This window comes from Bos taurus, chromosome 13 (assembly GCF_002263795.3).
Source record: "Bos taurus isolate L1 Dominette 01449 registration number 42190680 breed Hereford chromosome 13, ARS-UCD2.0, whole genome shotgun sequence".
In the NCBI taxonomy this organism is placed as follows: Eukaryota; Metazoa; Chordata; class Mammalia; order Artiodactyla; family Bovidae; genus Bos; species Bos taurus.
The window spans coordinates 3,957,416-3,977,430 of record NC_037340.1 but is presented as its reverse complement, the minus strand read 5'-3'; the positions used below and the strand labels follow the sequence as shown (position 1 = coordinate 3,977,430).

General features: G+C 52.5%; 1 protein-coding gene across 1 annotated transcript in view; it reads left to right on the top strand.

The window, feature by feature from the left end:
- The window catches only part of JAG1 (jagged canonical Notch ligand 1), a 44,394-nt gene that overhangs the window by 6,772 nt on the left and 17,607 nt on the right, over window positions 1-20,015 (top strand). Inside the window, exons 3-14 of the mRNA NM_001191178.3 lie at window positions 3,057-3,108; window positions 8,222-8,476; window positions 10,080-10,140; window positions 13,868-13,998; window positions 14,206-14,325; window positions 15,029-15,142; window positions 16,276-16,389; window positions 16,975-17,088; window positions 17,501-17,547; window positions 17,888-18,061; window positions 18,558-18,708; window positions 19,529-19,693. Of these exons, the coding sequence (NP_001178107.1) occupies window positions 3,057-3,108; window positions 8,222-8,476; window positions 10,080-10,140; window positions 13,868-13,998; window positions 14,206-14,325; window positions 15,029-15,142; window positions 16,276-16,389; window positions 16,975-17,088; window positions 17,501-17,547; window positions 17,888-18,061; window positions 18,558-18,708; window positions 19,529-19,693 (1,498 nt within the window). The remainder of the gene's footprint in view (window positions 1-3,056; window positions 3,109-8,221; window positions 8,477-10,079; window positions 10,141-13,867; window positions 13,999-14,205; window positions 14,326-15,028; window positions 15,143-16,275; window positions 16,390-16,974; window positions 17,089-17,500; window positions 17,548-17,887; window positions 18,062-18,557; window positions 18,709-19,528; window positions 19,694-20,015) is intronic.

Below are 20,015 nucleotides of genomic sequence, written 5' to 3'. Positions count from 1 at the left end.
GGAAGCCGCCACTTCTCAGGGCTTGGTTTGGCTGCCACTGTTGCCAGGAAAAGGAAGCTCCCAGCTCTCAGCACAATCACCTTGTTTCTCACATCCCCCCTTCTTAATGTGGCAATTAAGTGCTGGCCACTCTGCCCGGTGCCAAGGTAACCCCCGCAGGCAGGATGGGTGCGGAACTCAGGCCTCCCGCAGCCCAGGTGCCAGGGACGGGGCAGGCACGGGGGCGCTTTGAGGCCAGGACCCTCCTCGAAGTAGAATCCCAGGGCATCCTCTCCAAAGGGCCTTCTGAAAGCTGACCATTACCCCTTCCTGCTGCACAGAATGGAGACCCACCTCCCGGGTTGCCAGGTTCCCTGGAGCTGGGGAGGGGCAGAGCCATTCACTCTGTGAGCCCAAACTGAAGGCCTGATCCTGCCCATCCCTCCTGCTTTGCCCCCTGGCTGTTTTTCTGGGGATAAAAAGGAAAAATAGGTGAATGCCAGGTAGCTTTATATAAGAATCCTATTCTTATAGCTTGAAACCAAGAAAAATCCAGGTGTGTGCAGTTTTCTTTTGTGTTTCTTTGGGGGTGGGGGTGTTTGTATGAACTTATTAGTAAGTTGGAACACCTGCCAGTCATCTCACCTGCCCCCCATGCCACGCTGTGAGGAGGGCCTTGGGATTCGGCCTCCCTTGGGGTTAGGTTGGCAGTGGCCACTTGGATGTGATGTGATTGTAGTGGAATGCCGATTTGGGACCTGGTACCTGGCCTTGACAGCATAAGGTGAGCATGCGTGGTCTGGACCCTGGAGTCTGGATGTACCTTCTGGGATGCACAGAGGTCAAGCATGGGCCTGGGAAAAGTTAAAGCTCCCTGGCAACTAATAATCATTGCCAAATGATCTCGATTGCTGATCTATAGTGTGGGGACGGAGTGGGGGATGAGAGTGCCCCCTAATAGGGGCCTCCGAGAGGATTCTTTGCCCTGAAGGTTGGGTGGGGAGGAGTCCTCCTGCCCTGGGAGGTGAGTCTTAGACCTGTGGTCCCTGCTCTGAAGCCTGGGAGTGAGACCGTCCAAGACCGCCAATGCTGCAGCCCCCAGCCCACGTCTGTTTCCTAGAAGGCGGTTCGTGGGAAGACCCAGATGCAGGCCTTCCTTCCCCTCAAGGCGGGGCGAGTTGGCCAGCGGCTTCTGAGGTCTCCCAGTTCTGGGAGGATGAGTCTGAAGGCAGCCTGGCCTCCTAGGACCTTGTGTGAGAACAATGCCGCCCCCTCCCTTGAGCATTAAGCAGTTGCTGCTGTCACGCCAGCTGATCCCAGAGGCCCTTCCTTGCGTGGGGCTTGTGGGCATTACGTGTTTAGTGCTGGTGCAAGTCTGTCAGAACTCCACGTGTTGGTGCGTTTAATCAGAGGATAAATTGCAGCAATATGTGCAAGTGGAGAGGTGGGTCTCGTCGTGACCTGTAAGTGAAGGGCTTCGTTATCCAGCATCAGCCCCACGTGTGGCCTCGTTTGGACCTGGCTCTCATCTCACGTCTGTAGAGAAACTTCACTTCTTGCTGTTCTCAGGGAGGGGTCCTGTAATTTGTAGGAAATCGTAGGAAACGCAGAGGCAGTAAATAAGGTGTAACTTTCGCTAATAAAATATCAACAATGACAGCAGTGAATTTGGACCTCTGGCTGGTTGCAGGAGAGGGCTGGGTATATGCCCCGGCTTGCCTGGTTCTGCTTGCTTCTCAGAGCATTTTCCCACAGTTATCAGTGAACGAAATGGAATCCTACTCTGCTTTGAGTATGAAACATATTTCGGCTGAATTCCAAGGCAGGGTCTATCACAAGATACTTTTATATTCAAAGACCTGCTGGGTTGCTGTGTGAGCAGTAAGCTTGCCTTGAGTTATGAATGAAGCTCCTTTTTTTTAAAATTTCTTCCTCCCCCCTTCTGTTTTTGCCTTCACCTTGTAGTTACCTTCTTGTGGCGCAGTGTTTGATCGATATACGCTGCTCTTCCCAGCATACTGGTGTTGGACAGTGAAAGGCAGGGGTGCAGAGAAATGTTCATGTGCCCGCCTGTCCCATTCCACCCCCTCCTGGACATATTTCCCATCACGAAGACAGCAGACGCTTTCTTGAAAGCCTGGTGTTTTGTGAGACTGACCTCATCCTAAGTTACAAATGAAGATTTGAGTAAAAGTGGGAATTTGCTAATGGCTTGGATTTTGAGGGGAGAGGTGGAATTCTGAGATAAGCTGAAAGATAAAAGGTGCCTTCAGTAGAATGGCTGGCATCCCGCCAGTATCCAGGGAATTTGTTTGGTTAGTGGACTCTGATTATTCCTGGAATGTTAGATCTTATTGACAGATAAAGTTTATCAATAAATATAACCATGGAGTGCAGCTCTTTCTTCCTTTTATACTTTCTTTCCTATCTTCTACCAGCACCGCACCCCCACCCCCAGCACTGTGCACCCCTAAGTTAGGTTGCTGCCTTTGTCTTCAGAGTCTTTTTGCACCTACCCACCCCTCCTGCTTCCTAGAGTCACCTGATACTTGTGGGAGCCGAGATGGTCTCACATAGACAGGGCTTTCAAAGGGTTCTGAAAAGGAAAGGGGGCCCCCGGGGGCCTCCCCAGCAAGGCCCGGAGTGAAACAGCAGTCCGCAGCCCTCCTCAGTGGACGAGCACCCCCACTCCCCAGCCCAGATACCTGGTAGCTTAGCTGAGAATCAGTTCTTTGTGCAGCTTTCTCAGGCCACAGGCTCAGGGGCTGGGACGTCTGGGGAAACCACCCGCCGAGTGTGCACAAATCGGGAGGGGGCATTTCCTGCTCGGAACTTGGGGCGACCTGCCTGTGGACGACAGGGAGCGCTGCGTCTTCTGTCAACTTGGGGTGGGCGCTGGGGGTGGGTGGGGAGCTGGTCTGGGTCTGAACACCCAGGACCTCGCTTCACGGCGAAGATGGGTCCCGTCTTGGCGCACGGTTTTGTTTGGCAGAGCGTGCAGGCAGGCCGAGAAAGCCTGACCTTTGCGAGCTGACCCCGGTTTCTGAATACTGAGCTGTTGTTTATCTGTGTTTCAGAGGTCCTACACTTTGCTCGTGGAGGCGTGGGATTCCAGCAATGACACTGTCCGTAAGTATCAAACCACGGGCTCAAGCTGTGAGTCTGGAAGCACACCGCAAGTCCCCGGGCCTGTCAGAGCTCCTCTGTACCCACCCACTCCCCATCCTGAACCTCTCCATGGAGTCTTTTTCCATCCCTTCCCCTAGAATGTTCCCTTGGAATATTAAGTGGCCAGAACAGATTTCTAGTTAACTCAGCCCCTGAATACAGGCCTTAGATTATCTTTAGGATAGAGATCTTAATGGTTTTACAACTCTAAAACCTTGTAGACTGTGAAAGGATCAAAGTAGTGACTTTTAAAAAGTCCATTTAAATTTTAAGTGAGTGTTTAATCTCTCATCAGAAAGATAAAGCCCCAGAGGTGGCTCTGGGCTCGAAAGACCGACCTTGAATTTCACTTGGTGAGCAGGTGAGGCCTGAGTGGTCTGTTTCCCACACTGGGCATGACAGTCCTTTCGTTGAAGCTGGCTCCAGTGCCTCGCGGCCACCACGCTGGCCTTGTCCCCTTCTGAAAGCTGACCCTATTCTCAGCACGGGCTGCCCTCTGGGGGTGGGCGGGCGGGTGGGCGCAGGGGCTGGGGGAGCCCTGGAGGATGCGAGTGGGAATGGCAGCTGTCTGGCTAGAACAGGGCCTCTGCTCCTGAATTGTACCTTCAAACTACGCCTCCCCTCCCTGGCTGATTCTGTTAGTACCCCTTTTGCCAGCAGGATCTGGGTGGTTGTCATGGGGAATCTTGGTTCATGCTGAAATCCGATTCTGCACAAGAGGAGGGGCTCATCAGCCCGCTGTCTCTGACCTCTCCCTCCGCGGGGCTCATCCTCTGACCCTGACCCTTGGAGTGTTGCTGCTGGTAACATTTCCCTCTCTTCTCACCTTACTTTTTCTTCCTGACTCTGGGATTGGTGAACATCAGAAGGGGCACCATAGGGCCAGCCCTGTCTCACTGGGCTGCCTGGGCCCACCTGGTTGCTGCTGAGCCAGTTACCAGAGGCTGCAGGCTGTTTGGGTCACCCCCTCCCTTTAGCATCTGAGTCGAGATCTGTCGTCTGTCCCGTCCCCGGGTGATGCCCTGTCCTGCGGTGGGGGTGGGGGGAGGGGAGTCTGTGCCCAGCCTGGGTTGTGGCTGGTGCCAGGCAGGGTTGTGGGCACCTGTTGGTTCTGCTCCCTCCCCTGCCATGTGTTGGGGTTTGGGTGAGTGTTATGTCACAGGGACCTGATTGCAGTGGTCACTAAGCATTGGGGTGACGGGGGTGGGGCAGGGATAGGCTCCTCAGCTCTCCCGGTGTCAATGTTGACACAGGCTGGTGGAGCGAGCATCCTTGAGGTTCCTGCTGGCTCCTGGTGAGAGCCGGATCAGGATACCTGCCGGGGTGTGCAGAGAGCCCCGAGCATCTGCAGGGCCCTTCTGAGGCCTCCCATCAACCCACAGGTCAGGGGGCTCTTCCCCGGAAGCGGGGGCCCGCCCAGAGCTGCCCAGGGTTGTCTGCTCCATTTGGGGGTTCTGGAGCCTCTCGTCCTTGCTGGGAGGTAAAACCATGGAAGTGCATCAAAATGTTGGGGTGGGGATAAAGGCCTTTCAGACCTTTACTCCTACAGTGAAGGGTTGCCTCCAAGTCGCAGGGTGTCCCCTGCAGGGCACTGAGCTCACCTTGTTAACCCAATGAGGAGGGGCTGGGGTTTGCTGGGAGTGGCTTACCCACTTGCTTTTCCAGCTTCCCTTCGCAGTGCTTCTAAGGTATCCTGAATTATAGCACGTTCAGAACCCAATGTGTCATCTTCCCTTCCCAAAGCGGAGCTTGCCTAGGGCCCTCGATGGGTGACTGGCAGCAGCGTTTGAACGCCCAGGACCATAATCCAGGAGTCTGGGCGGCACTCCCTATGTACCGCCCTCTCTCCGCATTGGCCTCTAATCCACCTCCGAGTCCTGAAAGTCTTGTGTCCAGCACCTCACTGGCGTCTCACTGCAGTCCTGGTCTGCGCCACCTTCTGCTCATGCCTGAACTCCTATAGTAACGGCTGAATTAATGGACCTCTATCTGCCCTGGTCCGCTTCTGGTGCTTTCTGTGTTCTCCTGCCATCTTCATCTTTTCAAAGTGTAACGTTTGAGTGTCACCTTTCTAAGAGCCATTTGGCAGCTTCCTGTTGTCCTTGGGACATCTGTGTGGCCCCAAAGCCCCTCTCACAGCCCGGCTTTGTCTCCCTGTCTGCTCCATCTCACATGCCACACTGTCGTCTGTCACATATAATCGTACCCCACCAGTCACCAGAATGCATCACATTCTCTCCTGCCTCAAGCACGTGCTGTTCCCTCTCCCTGGAGACTTTTGCTTTTTACTCCCTTCACACTCTATGCCTCCCAAGGGGACTGTCCTCCATGAGGGCAGAACCTGAAGATGTGTAGTAACCCAAATGGAGTTGGCTGCGCTTTAGGGACCAAACAAGGCTTCAGATTTAGAGGCAGAGCCCTGAGCTTTGGAACTGAGAATTTCTTCTCACAGCAGCTCTGCAGTGAACCCTCAGGAGCAGAGCCCGGCCCACTCGAAGCCCAGGAGATACACATGTGTCAGGAAGTATAGGATGGCCTTGCTGTCATCTGCCCTCAAGGTCATTGCTGTTACCTCTCAGGACTGAGCTATCTAAGGGTGTAGATTTTACTGTTTCCCAGAGCAAATGATTTCTTTTTATCACTCTGATCAATAGGTATGTAAGCACGAGTTGGCATCCTTAGACCAGGTTTTCCTTATATCTTACTTAGCCTTCTTGGCCAAGGTTGCCATCTAGGTTTGTGGTTGGCGTGGTTCCAGGGTTCTGCTCATACTCGCCTCTCATGCCCTCCTCCTTGGCCTGCAGAACTGTTGCGGGTACTTTGCCTTCCATCTTCACGCAGTTCACAATTGCAGGAAGGCCTGCTAACATCCCCTTCTACTCTCTTTATTACTATTTATTATCATTGTTATCTTTGGCTGTGCTGCAAGGCCTGTGGGATCTTAGTTCCCAGACCAGAAATCGAACCAGCGTCCCCTTCATTAGAATGTGGATTCTTAACCACTGGACCGCCAGGGAAGTCCCCCTTCCAGTCTTAAAGCTGGACTGCCAACTGAACTCGCCCAGAAACACTGGTAGTGCCCTGAGCTGATAGGAAGAATGATTCAGGTGGCAGGAGCTTAGAAGAAGCAGTCAGTAGACATGCTCTCTGTAACCCGGATGCCAGGAGTGTGTCACAGACACACTAGGCTCCCTCTCAGCCCTTAGGGAGAATCTGTCATGCAGGTATGAGGGCAGCTGTACAGCCCTGTTCGCCCCATTGAGGATTCCAACATGATGTCCCACAACATCTTCCGGAAACAGAAAGCATACCAGAGCACTGACACGGCAGCCTGTGCCTTTCGGATTACTCTGGACTGCCGTCTGAACTGTTTGTTGTTACCTGCCTGAGTGGAGGGGAGGCCTCGGAGCCAGGGCCAGTGTGTTTAAGTAATTCCTTTATTAAGATCTCATCGTCACATGGTAATAGCTCACTCCACTTTTTAATTGAACCAGCAGAGCAAACACACAGTTAATAGAGGGACATTTTTGTCATTCTTTGGCCCGTGTTTATTTGCAAAACTCAGGTTAGGAAAGCGTTCTCTGCAGGTGCTTCATGCGTGCTGGGGTGTAGGTCTGCAGGTATGCGGGCTTGTCCAAGGCTTGTCCTGCCCAAATGTAAGCGCCCAGAGGGTGTGGACTGGGTGCTGTTTGAGGTGGAGGGTGGCCGAGGCCACCCAGGAGGCCCGTGTCCTGGTCACCCGTGGCGTTTGCCCAGCCTTGCAAATGAGCACAGGCCCTGGGCCTAGAAAAACAGGGGTGTGGGTGGGTAAGAATCACAGAGACACTGCACGCAGGCCCTAACGGTCGCTCCAAGGCGGCCTTAGATTTGACAAGGCTTCCAGGGTTGGTACTGGCAGGTTTAAGAAAATAAACACAGGACCAGGCTGGGTGCTGACTTGGGGCCTCGCTTCCTTCTCACAGCCCTGCTCTGAGCTCTGGACACCTGAGTTTGGAGCTGTTTTTGTATTTGTCTCTTACCCTACTAGATGATGCGTGACCTCAGGGTAGGGACCACTGCCTCTTTCTGGAGCCGCTTTGGCCCCGGCTGAGTCTAGGCAGTCTTTAAGGAACTTGACTTGGTTGGAAAAAACCTTCAGTCCACCTGTTGGTAAACTGGGGTGAATGATTTTCCCATTTACCCTCTGGGCAAAGGTGAAAGTTCAAATACATCAAGTTCGTGGTATTGCTGTTTAAACACCAGCTTAAGAGGCAGCAAAGTTTTCAACTTAAAAAAAAAACACCCAGAATTACTCTTTGGCTTCCAGTGGAGAGTTTGGGAGAGACACAGCTTTTCTAAAGCAAAATACACAACTCTAAAACCAGAAAAGAAAGGTTGCTAACCTTGACCTGGGATAAGGAAATTTCTTGGAGAGTAGCCTTCCATAAGAGAGGGGCCTCTTTCTATTACATATAAAGAGCTTTTGCAAACCAGTATTACCAGCAGCAATAGAAGAGTTGGTGAAGGAGAGAAACAGGCTTGCAGTTCAGAGGAAGAGATACACGCGGCTTTGTCAAAAGGGTCCTCACGATCAGTTAAACACCCATTAAATGAGAAGGTCCAGTAACACGCAGTGTTGGCACTGCTGTTGGCAAAGTTTGCTCTGCTGGTGGGAGAGCAGGAGGACAGGGCTTCGTTTCTGGTGGTTGGAGTTTTCTGGGTGGAAGTGGGTTTGTGTGTGTGTCTTTGACCTAGTACTTCTGTTTCGGGGATACTTCTTTCTTTTAGAACAACATGCAGGCAAATACGTTCAAGGCCGTTCCTTGTGGCCTTCCTTATTAACAAAAGGCCAAAAACAACCTCAGTGCACAGTTCAGAAGTGAGGTAGCTAACTTCACTTTATTTGCAAACAATGAAATACTGGAAGTAAGAAGGTAAATGTATGGTGGTTGCCTCTGGAGAGGGAGGTGAATGGCTTATTTTCTGCCATTTTGTACCAGGTGCATTTGTTATTAAAAATCATCAGAATGGTTGGGGGAGAAATCTCCGACGTGAAGGTCACTGTGATTAATCCTTTTTTTCCCCCCCACTCTAGAACCTGACAGCATCATTGAAAAGGCTTCCTACTCAGGCATGATCAACCCCGGCCGGCAGTGGCAGACACTGAAGCAGAACACAGGGGTTGCCCACTTTGAGTATCAGATCCGAGTAACCTGCGATGACTATTACTATGGCTTCGGCTGCAATAAGTTCTGCCGACCCAGAGATGACTTCTTTGGACACTATGCCTGCGACCAGAATGGGAACAAAACGTGCATGGAAGGCTGGATGGGCCCCGAGTGCAACAAAGGTGTGTGTGCGTGCTCGACCGCTGTCACCGTGAGGGCCACAGTCTCACCCGCCTCCGGTCAGGTGGCATCTCGGGCTGGGAGATGGGGGCTGTTTTCTAGGCCCCAGACACAAAGCTGCTGTCGGTACCCACTCCCCCAGTGAGTCTTGCCCACTAACCCCGCACAGTGGCTCCATCTCCGGAGCGCTGTCCTGGGCTAAACGGATGCTGCTTGACGCCTAGCCCCTCCGGCTCAGCCTGTGAGTGGCTGACACGGGTGTGTGCGGGCCACACCCCCGAGGCCTTGATTCAGGGCTGCAGTCCGCACTCCAGAGCTGCACCTGGGATCGGGCCAAGGCCAGGCTCCGGCTCATTCCAGTTCCGGCTCAGCCGCTCCTCTTCTGCTTGCTGCCGTCAGCGCCTTCTCTCTGCCTGACCCCGCTTCTCAGGGTCCGTGCTTAAGGCCCCTGACCTCACACAGATCCTGGCTGAGATGGGGTTACCCAGCCAGTGTCTGAGAGCCTGTGAGAAACAACACCCTAGGCTCAAGGTGGCCTCCCGGCAACCTTCACTGGGCATCTCTGGGGGCAGGGCTTTGGGGGAGAGAGTGAGCGGTGAATCGAATGTATCTACAGTGGGATACACCTCAGACGTCCCGTCAATTGTCAGCCCTGACTGCTAGAATTCAGGGAGTTGGCACCAGTTCACAGATGTGCACAGAATTGTCTGTGGGCTTCACCTTTACAAAGCTTCTCATTCAGAGCAAATTGGTGGGTAATTCTAGTTAACCATATAATAGGCCCTTAAGAACATTAACACACTCTGCTTGGTTCATATAATTTGGTAAATTCCTTTAAGATAAACTCAAGTTAAAAAATGAATTTTTGAACTGTGGCTGAAGGGCAGAGCAAAGAAGAATTTGCTGGTCTCTCAGGCAAAAATGCTTTCTTAAATAATTAGAGACAGGAATTTGAAAAGGTAGCCTTTCTGGGATCCAAATAAAAGGACTGATAAACATATTTTAAATAGTTGATGTCCTAAAAATCAGTAACAGTTACTTAAAAGTATCTGCCCACTATTTTTTAATGTCTGCTCAAAAATTTTTTTTCTGTAAAAGAAGCAGAATTGCTTTGTAGGAATACTTTGCAAAAAAAAAGTACCACTAGATCCGGCTAGTGGATTAGCCTGCCAAGCAAGGTCGGCCTGGTTGGCTTTGTGAGTCCCGTGGGGTTTCTGAGACCCAGGTGTTTCGTCGGAGGGTTCTAGGAAGGCTGGAGGATGGAGGAAGGAAGATGACCAGGGGAGGATTAGGCCTTCTTTTTGTTTTGGCGAGGGTGGGAGCAGGGCAGGCATCCTTCAGAGGCACCCCTTCCCCTACCCACTTGCCTGCATTTTGTCCACACATAGCGTCGCGTTTGAGGATCTGCTCGTGTGGCCTTGAAGTTTAAAGCTGGATTCGTTCTTGGGGCACCTCCCATCTTCCTCTCCTTATAGTGTACTTGAAATGAGATCTCTTAAAACAGTGGATTTTGTCGGATGAGGCCATTCCCGTGACTGTGGCCCTGCGAGAGACTGGCAGCACTGACGCACCCTTCTTTGTTTCCCTTTTTTATCTTTTTTACAGCTATTTGCCGACAGGGCTGTAGCCCCAAGCATGGGTCTTGCAAACTCCCAGGCGATTGCAGGTAAACAACTAGACTTTTTTTTCCCCCTAATAATTATCCCTTTAATGCAAAAAGAGGACTGACTCTACTGTGAATATGCCTATCTTTCATTGGAGGACAAGAAAACTTGACCAAAAAAAAATTCAAATAAGCACATCCGAAGCTTATTAAATTATACCAGCTGTCCACTGGAATGTACATGCTTCTCTCTTGGAAAAAAAAAAAACTTCTGGGCATAGCGAGTGACTTCATGTATTAACGGTTCTGTAAATTGATAACACGTTGTTATAATCTTCCCCTTCAAGTGCTAATGGACTGTCCAGGACTGGGTTGGTGCTGGGGGCTCTCTCCTCCCCCCACCGCCGCGGTGTTCGGTCTCCCGGCCCTCCCCCACTTTTCCCATCAGTAGGGAAAGTGGAGCATTCTTTAGAATGGGATTAGCACGAGCTCCTGGCCCCCTTCGCAGGCGGGAGCCCGGCCGGTGCTGAGAGGTTAATGGCTGGGCTGGAATCTTGTCAGTTGAGCCTGATGAATGCAGACTTTTGCTGCCGACCTTTGAAGTCTGTTCTTTTATGGCGCGGGACAATGCAAGAAGCCAAACCTAGACCTTCCCACCCCCCCCCACCCCCCCCGTCCCCAACTTCCCGCTTACAGCTTTTGGAACTTCTTGAAATGTGCATCATGCCCATCTGGGAAAGGCTTGTCTCAGGAAATGCTGTGGCTGTCTGTGGCATTTTGACAGGAGCACCCACTTTACTCCCCTCCCAGACCTGAAGGATTAGCAGATTTAATGTGACACTACATGGGTCCTTCGGACCTGTTGTTTTCACCCCCAAAGCCACTCCAGTTTGAGCCAAGGGCAGCTTACGAATCCATAGTCTAGAGCAGTGCCTCTCAAACTCACGTTACCTGGGGCTCTTGTGAGGTCTCGAATTCTGAGTCGGGGGCGGGTGAGGGGCAGGCGGATATCGAGTCTCAGCAGTTGCAGCAAGCCTCCAGTGATGCCGCTGTTGATGGAGGGACAAACCTCGGTACTGTGTCATTCCCCTAATTAACCGGGCGTGTGTGGAAATGCAGGTTCCAGGGTACCACCCTGCACCTAGATGATCCCACTCCCTCGGCTGGGCCCAGGGAATCTGCATTTTGACCGGCCCACCTCAGCCACATGGTTTTGCTGCTCAGAAAGTCTAGAGGACCGCCCTGGTCGCCTGCACCTCGGGGTGCTCCCTGCCACCTCTGCTCGCCGCCAGGAGCGCTGAGCTCTGAGGCTTGAGGCTGAAGTAGAGCTCAGGGCCACTGAGGTCAAACGGAAGAGGCTGCTCTGAGATGTCCCTGTCCTTGCACTCCAGAGAGGCGGTTATGCTCCCGGAAGCCGAGGGGGTTTGGGGCGGACCCTACCAGTGGGGGCAGCTGGCACCATCGTGGGGAGCAGGCCCTGCTCCTGAAGGGTGCTCGCGGGTTCAGAGCAGCCGAGCTCGCGGGCACCCGCCTGTGTTGGGCTCAGATGACTATCAGCCAGGGGCTGATTTCTGCTCCCGTCATCAGAATAAACACGCCGCTGCCAGGGGAGGCCCTCCCAGCCAGAACAACAGGCTTTGTCTCCAGAGCTGAGCCCTTCCTCTCTCAAAGTCTCCCTCCCACTCCTGCCTGGACACGCAGGCCCTTACTGACTGAAGGTGTGACTTTCCCACACGGCATTTGCATAGCCTTCCACCCGGCTCCTTCCCCTTCCCTTGAAAGAAAAATGATAACAGAACCCTCTTGCGGCCAGAGGAAGTTCTGGTTGGTCTGCTGCTCCGTAGCTGGATGGCCCGCGACCTGTAAGCAGCCCTCTGGATGGTGGCCGACAAGGGTGTGTTTTTGTTCTGTTTCCTCCACATGAGAGAACCTGCCTGCCTCTCTTGCTCCCCAGTCGACCTGGGTTCCTTTTCCTGGATGCACGGTCTTGCTTCATTGCAAGCCTGCCAATAATATCAAACTTAATTGTGAATCATCCTGTGAGGAAAGTCGCTTCAATTTCTCATGAGAACCTTAATCATATATTATTAAACTGGGACAACTTTGTGGATGCCTGTTTTAGGGTCAGTATTTTTATTTGTTTTCTTTTGAAGTCATCCGTGGCCTCTTGTGGTTCCTTTTTTATGCTTGGGGATCCAGCTCTCATTAATTAAGAGCTGAGGGCAGGTCCTCAGCTGTCTCTTCTTGCATTTTGTTAAGCAAATTGAAGAGGTGTAGCAAGCCCTCATTTGGGAGGGAATAGGGGAAAGACAGTGACAAGAATGCTATTTCAAAAGCAACTCCCTCTTAATATCTACCTTCTAGGCTAAGAGTATCAAGAGCATCACCGTGAACTCCCACCAACTTGAGGGTCCACTTTTAAAGAAATTGCTACCAAAGCATTGACTTTGTTTTTCTTTTACTCCATTAAATAGTCATTTGTCATTTAGACTGAAGTTTCATTTCAGATCAACCGGAATCCTGTGTCTGATTTTTAAACCGCACATCCTGGTGGTTCTTTGTACTGGGGCGTGGATGGCTTGCTTTTAGAAGTTAGGAAGTGGTTAGTCAGAATTCTCAGGGGCTAAGTTGACTCGCGGCCATGGGTGATTAGCCATTAGCTGGATCCCTATAATTTTCCCATGACGAAGATTTTTAACTTGCCTTCAGCTCTCTGGAAGCAGAAAGCCTTTGCGTCTTGGGGTGCTTGTTTTCCCAAGTTCAGCTGAGTGGGAAGGGGGAGACGGTTCTGACACAGCTTTCGTGGGCCCGCCGTGGAAATGCTTGCCTATTGCTCTCCCTTGCTTACTCCCCCTTCACTCTGCCATGGGGGCCCCCTCCCCTCTGCTCCAACCTGTTTGCTGAAGCTGGATTTCTGAGAAGACACAGTTGCAGAGGGCTTGAAACCTGAGGGAAGAGTAGCTGAGCCCTGTCCCAGGTGAAGGTGTGTGCTTCTGGTTTTGTTTGAGGATCAAAGGCACTCTCTGGCCTCCAAAGAGTCCGATTAGTGATGCGCTTATTTATCAAGGAAACGCACCTCCCTTCCCCAATACTGGATAAACTGAGTTGACTCGGTTTTTGCAAAGTGAGAAATAACTGCTATAGAATAGAGAGCATAAGCAGCCACGATGATGGGTCATAGGTCACCCACAGAGCTGGCTCTGAGCACGGTCCGCTTTCCTCGCTGTCCCTGCAGACATGTGTCCAGAGATCCAACCCCATCTCTGCGAGGAAGGGTGCCTCCTCCCTCCTTGTCCCGTCTCAGGACGCCTCCGTGGGAGGCAGTTTTCTGCCACCCTTGATATCTTGATGCCTTGTTGTGTGCTGGGGTCATGCCTTGCTCTGAAAGGGACCCCAGTGGAGCTGCGGTGTAAAACTCGCCACATTTGCAGGACTTGTGCATGGCTGCTGTCACTGGAGGGAGATCCCTCTCCTCCGCCCCTAGGGCTTGATTGATTCCCCACCCTGGGCTCCTGCAGGAACCCGAGAAGAGAGAGGGGCTTTGTGCAGGAAGGCCCTGCAAGGGCCTCTCCCTAGACAGCCCGCCTTTTGTCGGGAGTCACCTGGGCCTGGGAGGGGCCCTCGGTCCCACTGTGAAAATGTTTGTTCAGAGGGAACCCCTGGACGGACCTTGAGCGTCTACCAGGCGGTCACCAAAACTAGCAAGCCTGGGCTTCGAGGGCTTGTATTTTCTGGCTCAGCTCTCCCCGCCAGCTCTGGAGGGTAAGGCTGGCGTGCTGTGTGTCCCCAGGTGCCAGTACGGCTGGCAGGGCCTGTACTGCGACAAGTGCATCCCGCACCCCGGCTGCGTCCACGGCACGTGTAACGAGCCCTGGCAGTGCCTCTGCGAGACCAACTGGGGCGGCCAGCTCTGCGACAAAGGTGCGTCCACGCGGGAACTGGGTTTCCACTTTCCTTTATGTTTGTTTGTTGGGCTTTTATTCCAAATCTGCTTGAACTTGCCTTTAACGCTGTGAATTTGGGTTTATTTCTCTTGGTTTTAGTTTGTAAAGAGGAATGGGTCTAGGAACGCAGCAGATGGGCCGTCTCTCTGATTTTTGAGAGACTTCTTTGGGGTCTTTTTGGCAGATCTCAACTACTGCGGGACCCACCAGCCATGTCTCAATGGGGGAACTTGTAGCAACACAGGGCCTGACAAATACCAGTGTTCCTGCCCCGAAGGGTACTCCGGGCCCAACTGTGAAATCGGTAAGCAGTCTAGGTGCAAAGAAAGCCCCCTTTTCCACTCTTTCTGTCTGCTCAACTCAAATACACTTAGAGACTTGGAAAAGGTGAAACTGCCCTCCGGTGTTAAGACCTGTGCTCCCAGCAGCTCCCTGGCTCTCTGAAACCTCCCTCCAGTTGCTCAGGTGTTTTGGGTGTGGCTGATTGCATCAGGGCAGCGTGTGCAGGGCAGTGACCCAGCTTCCAGTCGGAAGCTGGGAGAAAGGTGACCAGAGCTTAGCAAGAAAGATGACTTCCTTTTTCCCCAGACACAGTGGGGTTGTGTCCCACGCTTGCTTGCTTGCTTTTTTTTTTTTTTTAATATTTATTTATTTTAAATTGATGATTGGTTTACAACATTGGTTTGATTTGTTGATCATACATCAACATGAATTAATATGTTGTACCTATGTTAACACAGGTACGCCTGTGTCCTCTGCCTCTTGAATCTCCCTCCCACCCATTTCCACCCCTCTAGGTTATTTCAGAGCCCCAGTTTGATCTCCCTGAGTCATTCAGCAAATTCCCATTGGCTATCTATTTACACATGTTAGTGTATATGCATCATTTCTTGAACAAGCTCGAGCTGGTGGCCCAGGGGTGGGCTTTGGGTGGGGTGGGCGGGGAGCTTGCGTCCGGTTAGCCTCTTGGTGGGCGTCCCATGCTGATGGCCCTCTGGTGTCCACAGCGGAGCACGCCTGCCTCTCTGATCCCTGCCACAACAGAGGCAGCTGTAAGGAGACCTCCCTGGGGTTTGAGTGTGAGTGTTCTCCGGGCTGGACTGGCCCTACGTGCTCCACAAGTAAGTCCGGGCTTTGACCCGTGTCCTTTCTCGGTGCGGGGGTGGGTGTGTGGTGGGGGCCGCGGATCACTGTGTCGAGATGCAGGGCTATCGAGGCCCCATGTCATCTCAGTGCCGGGTCTGTCTCTGTGGGAGGGGCTCCCCTGTCTGAGGCAGCCTCCTAAGTCAGCACGTGCAGCTCTGACGGGAAGAGGCTCCCCGGGAAAGCTTCTCCCTTTGCACGTTCCCCCTGGAGCCCCGCCTCCTCTGGATTGAATCCTGGGGGCGGTGGTTCTCCTCGAAGCCCTGCAGACACCACCTGTGGGGGAGGTTGTCACTACTGAAGTTCATTGTGGGGACAAACATTTTCCAAGAGGGACCAGGGCTACCAAGTTACCAAGATGTGTGGGTCCTACCATTTCCCTTGGAGGTGGGGAGTCTGTACTCCTTAACAAGCCCCTGGATTCCTGGGGTGTCGCCAGGCCTGAGGTCCGCTGTCATCTACTCCTGAGAGCAGGAGGCAACACAGTTAAGGATTGGCCTGGGGTTGGGATCGCCCCCACTGCTTGTGGGACTCTGGTTGCTGCCAGCTGTGCCCTGTTTCAACAGAGAAAGGTGGCGTCCTTTCTTCCCATTTCCTGGGGCATGAAGGCTCAGCGAGCAGGTTCATAGGGAGAGTCTGCCACCTCCTGAGTGTGCAGGAGACCACCCCTCCAAAGGCCCTGGAGTCCAGTGCAGAAGTGGGAGGTTGGGTACCCCAGGCATGTTATTTTGAGAGAACTCTGTGAGCAGATAAGAATGTGATCTTTTTCACCAGTGAAGAAAGTTATTTATCCTTACTGCTCCTTAGCTACCTTTGAGCTGAGATGAAACTTTTCTTTAGAAATAAAGGTGGGCAGAGATGGTGTCCCAAATTACCAAGGGCTAACGCTTAGGAATCCAGCTGGCTCTCCTGCCTGCTTAGGTCGGGGATTAGATGAACTGGGCCAGTGGGGGATTTAAAGCTAAAATCGGGCCTTACCGTCATCGTGGCTGTCACTTCAGGTGCCTTGCTCTTAAGTGAAGGTCCCTCATGTGAGGGGTGGTGTTAAACTACCTGATTATCAAATGGACTGAGATTAAGTTGCCAACCCTCTCCTCTCTCTGTCGAACAGACATTGATGACTGTTCTCCAAATAACTGTGCCCACGGGGGCACCTGCCAGGACTTGGTTAATGGATTTCAGTGCGTGTGCCCGCCCCAGTGGACTGGCAAAACGTGCCAGTTAGGTAAGAGAGCCCCCGCACCAGGGTTAGCGTGAGTCCTCCGAGCTGTTGGGGAAGACGCATGTGACCGGCTGTGCCAGTTCACGTGCCGTCCCTCCCGAGAAGTCATTTATTATCGAGGGTCGCTCCAGCGAGCCTGGGAGAAATCCCTCGTATGCAAATGGCTTGGCTTTTGGAGGCCCTGTGGGAAAGTCGTGGGATTCCTCGAACCATGTCAGTCGTCTGTCCGAGAAGTGTTCAGCTGGGTTCCAAACGGGGATGATCTCATGAGGAATGAGCTGTCTGCATTCTTTCTGCCACTTTTAAATCCCAGCAACTAGGTTGCGCTGGGTTCTGCACAGAAGTGCCTGGTGCTTTCTGCCCTCTGGTTGGGGGCTGGCTGTTCACAGCAGCTGGGAAGTGATCAGTCAGCGTGCCTTATTGGATCATGGCTAGGAGGATTCAGATGTTCCAGATAGTATCTCTTATTTAGCGAGCTTACTGAAATGTCTCACTTCAGACAAACTATTGGTGGTTTCTTTTGTGGGTGTGGGAGGGTTGGGGTGGGAGTAGAACCCCATTTCTCACTGTTCATCCTCTTTCTTTCAGATGCAAATGAATGCGAGGCCAAACCTTGTGTAAATGCCAGATCCTGCAAGAATCTGATTGCCAGCTACTACTGCAATTGCCTCCCAGGCTGGATGGGTCAAAACTGTGACATAAGTGAGTGAGGTTCTCAGCACTTTGATTTTCATGACGCCAGGGTGTTGAAGGTGTTGGCCGGCTATATATAGTCAGGCTCCAGGTTTAAGACTTGAGGAGTAGAAGGAAAACCTTATAGAGGGAATGTTTTTGGAGAAGGAGTGTTCAGTGAAAACATACTTGTTATCAGGCTCATTAGCTGGTAAAAAGGCCGTACACTGATAAGGTGGTTAAAACAATGATGTGAAGTTACAGTTGCTCAGTCTGGAAGAATTAGGGAGTGTTCCCACCCAGTAATAACCTTATCTCATGGGAAGCACACAGGAAATCTGATTGGAGGTTTTTAATCTGTCCTGAGAGGAGAAGGCTTTTCAATTAAGCCCAATTTCAATGTAAATTGCCCCTCTGATGTGATGGCTTGTTTATTTTTTAGATATTAATGACTGCGTCGGCCAGTGTCAGAATGATGCCTCCTGTCGGGTATGTAAATCTTTGCTTCAGTCAAAACCTTACTGATTGACAACAAGCCTAAAGATTGATGGGACCCCCGGAAAGCTCTGTCCCTGGGGGATTTTAAACTGCAGATGAAAAGTGAGGCTCTGGACGCTTCGCCCGGGCTCATGTTACCCCCAGCCTCCCTCCTGGGAATCATCTTGACGGCATGCACATAGAAATTCCTCTTTCATGTTTGGAAAGGCATGGCCTCTCTTTCAGTGAATCAGCTGAACCAAAACAGTCACGTTGAACCACCGAAGCCCCGTGTTTGTGCAGCACCTCGAAAAAAATGCATGTGTTTCTCCCCCTCCTTCTCCTCCTCCAGGATTTGGTTAACGGTTATCGCTGTATCTGTCCACCTGGCTATGCAGGTGATCACTGTGAGACAGACATCGATGAGTGTGCCAGCAACCCCTGTCTCAACGGGGGTCACTGTCAGAACGAAATCAACAGATTCCAGTGTCTGTGTCCCACTGGTTTCTCTGGAAACCTCTGTCAGGTGAGCCAGGCTGGAGCGCAGATGGCCAGGTTTTCACAGATGTCTCCTCCTCTCCCTCCATCCCCCAACACTGCCTGGAGTCTCCTCTTGACTAGGGATCTCTTCGAGATAAGCCGTGAAAGGAGACTGATGAGTGATTGTCTTCCGGGTGTCTGTTGATTTCTTTATTTTTCACTGGAGGATAATTGCTGTGCGATGTTGTGTCTGCCATGCAACAGCGTGAATGAGCCATGAGGACACACGTATCCTCTCCCTCCTGAACCTCCCTCCCGCCCCTTCTTTTTGTCTGTTTCATCTCAGACCCAGCGCTCTCCCACTCTGCCCTGCTTTTTCAAATGCTTACCTGGACAGTGTCTAGGACACAGCTATAAATCGTGCTGCGTGTCCTCCTGACGGAAGCAGTTGGAAGGGTCACGTTCCGGGGGCCGCTGCCCCAGAGGAGTCGTAATCACGCCTTTGTTTTACTTTGTTCCCTGCCTGGTCCCTGGTCCCACAGCTGGACATCGATTATTGTGAGCCCAATCCCTGCCAAAACGGTGCCCAGTGCTACAACCGAGCCAGCGACTATTTCTGCAAGTGTCCTGAGGACTATGAAGGCAAGAACTGCTCCCACCTTAAAGACCACTGCCGCACCACCCCCTGCGAAGGTACCGTCTGCCCCGCTCAACGCTGGCTCCTCTGCGAAGCTCCTCCTCCTCTCTGGCCATTTGTCACTGCCCTGGGACACTCGAGGGGAGTGTAGATTGATAGCCCCTTTGGAGGGAAGCCAGAACACGTGGAAACAATCTACCCAGGCCGCCAGTGGAGGGGCCATGCCTGCAAGTAGCCTGGGGAGAGAAGGAAATTCATTTAGCATCCTGTCCTGGGACGGGCTGGTCTGCAAGCCGAGACTTTGCCTGGGGCACCCACTTCAGCAGCGCCTTCTGCCTTGGTGGTCTCTGCACCAGCAGGTACAAGAGCCTCAGGCCACATGTGGTCCAGGGCATTTAGAGAGCGATCGGGGCAAGTAGAAACCCTGATTTACCTAACTTTAATTTACTTAGATGTAACTAGCGCCTGTGGCCGTGTGAGGTGGCTTAGCCCTAGGTTCTGCAAGTCCGTCCTGCAGCCCTGTGTGCCACTGAGTGGAGGGGAAAGCCATTCCTCCTCGTCAGCCAGCTTCCAGCAGAATTGGTGGATGTAGCAGGAAGGGTGGACAGGGCCTGCGTGCATGAGCTGCTCGGCTCCACAGGAAATAAATACCGCAGAAAAAAAAAAAAAAGCAACTACTACTCTCCTCTGCGTGGAATGTTGGCTTTGCCTGTCACAGTGCATGCAGCACATGGCCATCTTGGCCCCCGAGGTGCCTTGGGGCTTCTTACCCTCAGTAGCCAATGGCGCTTGCCTCTGGGAGAGCAGGCGGCCTGGGTCTTGGGTTTGGGAACGCTGGGTCCCTGGCGGGGCACTGAGCCCGGGTCTGTCTTGCAGTGATTGACAGCTGCACAGTGGCCATGGCCTCCAATGACACGCCGGAAGGGGTGCGCTACATTTCCTCCAATGTCTGCGGCCCGCACGGGAAGTGCAAGAGTCAGTCGGGAGGCAAGTTCACCTGTGACTGTAACAAAGGCTTCACCGGAACGTACTGCCATGAAAGTAAGACCACGTGGCGTCAGGGCCCCACCTTGCCTGGCCTAGCCGTGGGGGCGGGGCTGGGGCCTGGATCCTTTTAGGCAAGACCAGCTCAGGGGTGCCGTCTAGGATCCAAGACCGAGGTGGTGCTTAACTGAGATCACTGATGCCTCTGGGGTCTTTAGCACATATGTTTCAGAAGGTTGTGAAACCTCCATAGGTAGGGGGGTCCGCCTTCCATCGCAGTTTCTTCCTGACCCTCACTGAGCAGCTTCGTGTGAGGATGTTCAGTCGAATGGACGGGTTGCCCTTTGGAGGCCCCTGCTTCCCCAGCTGCCTGTCAGGT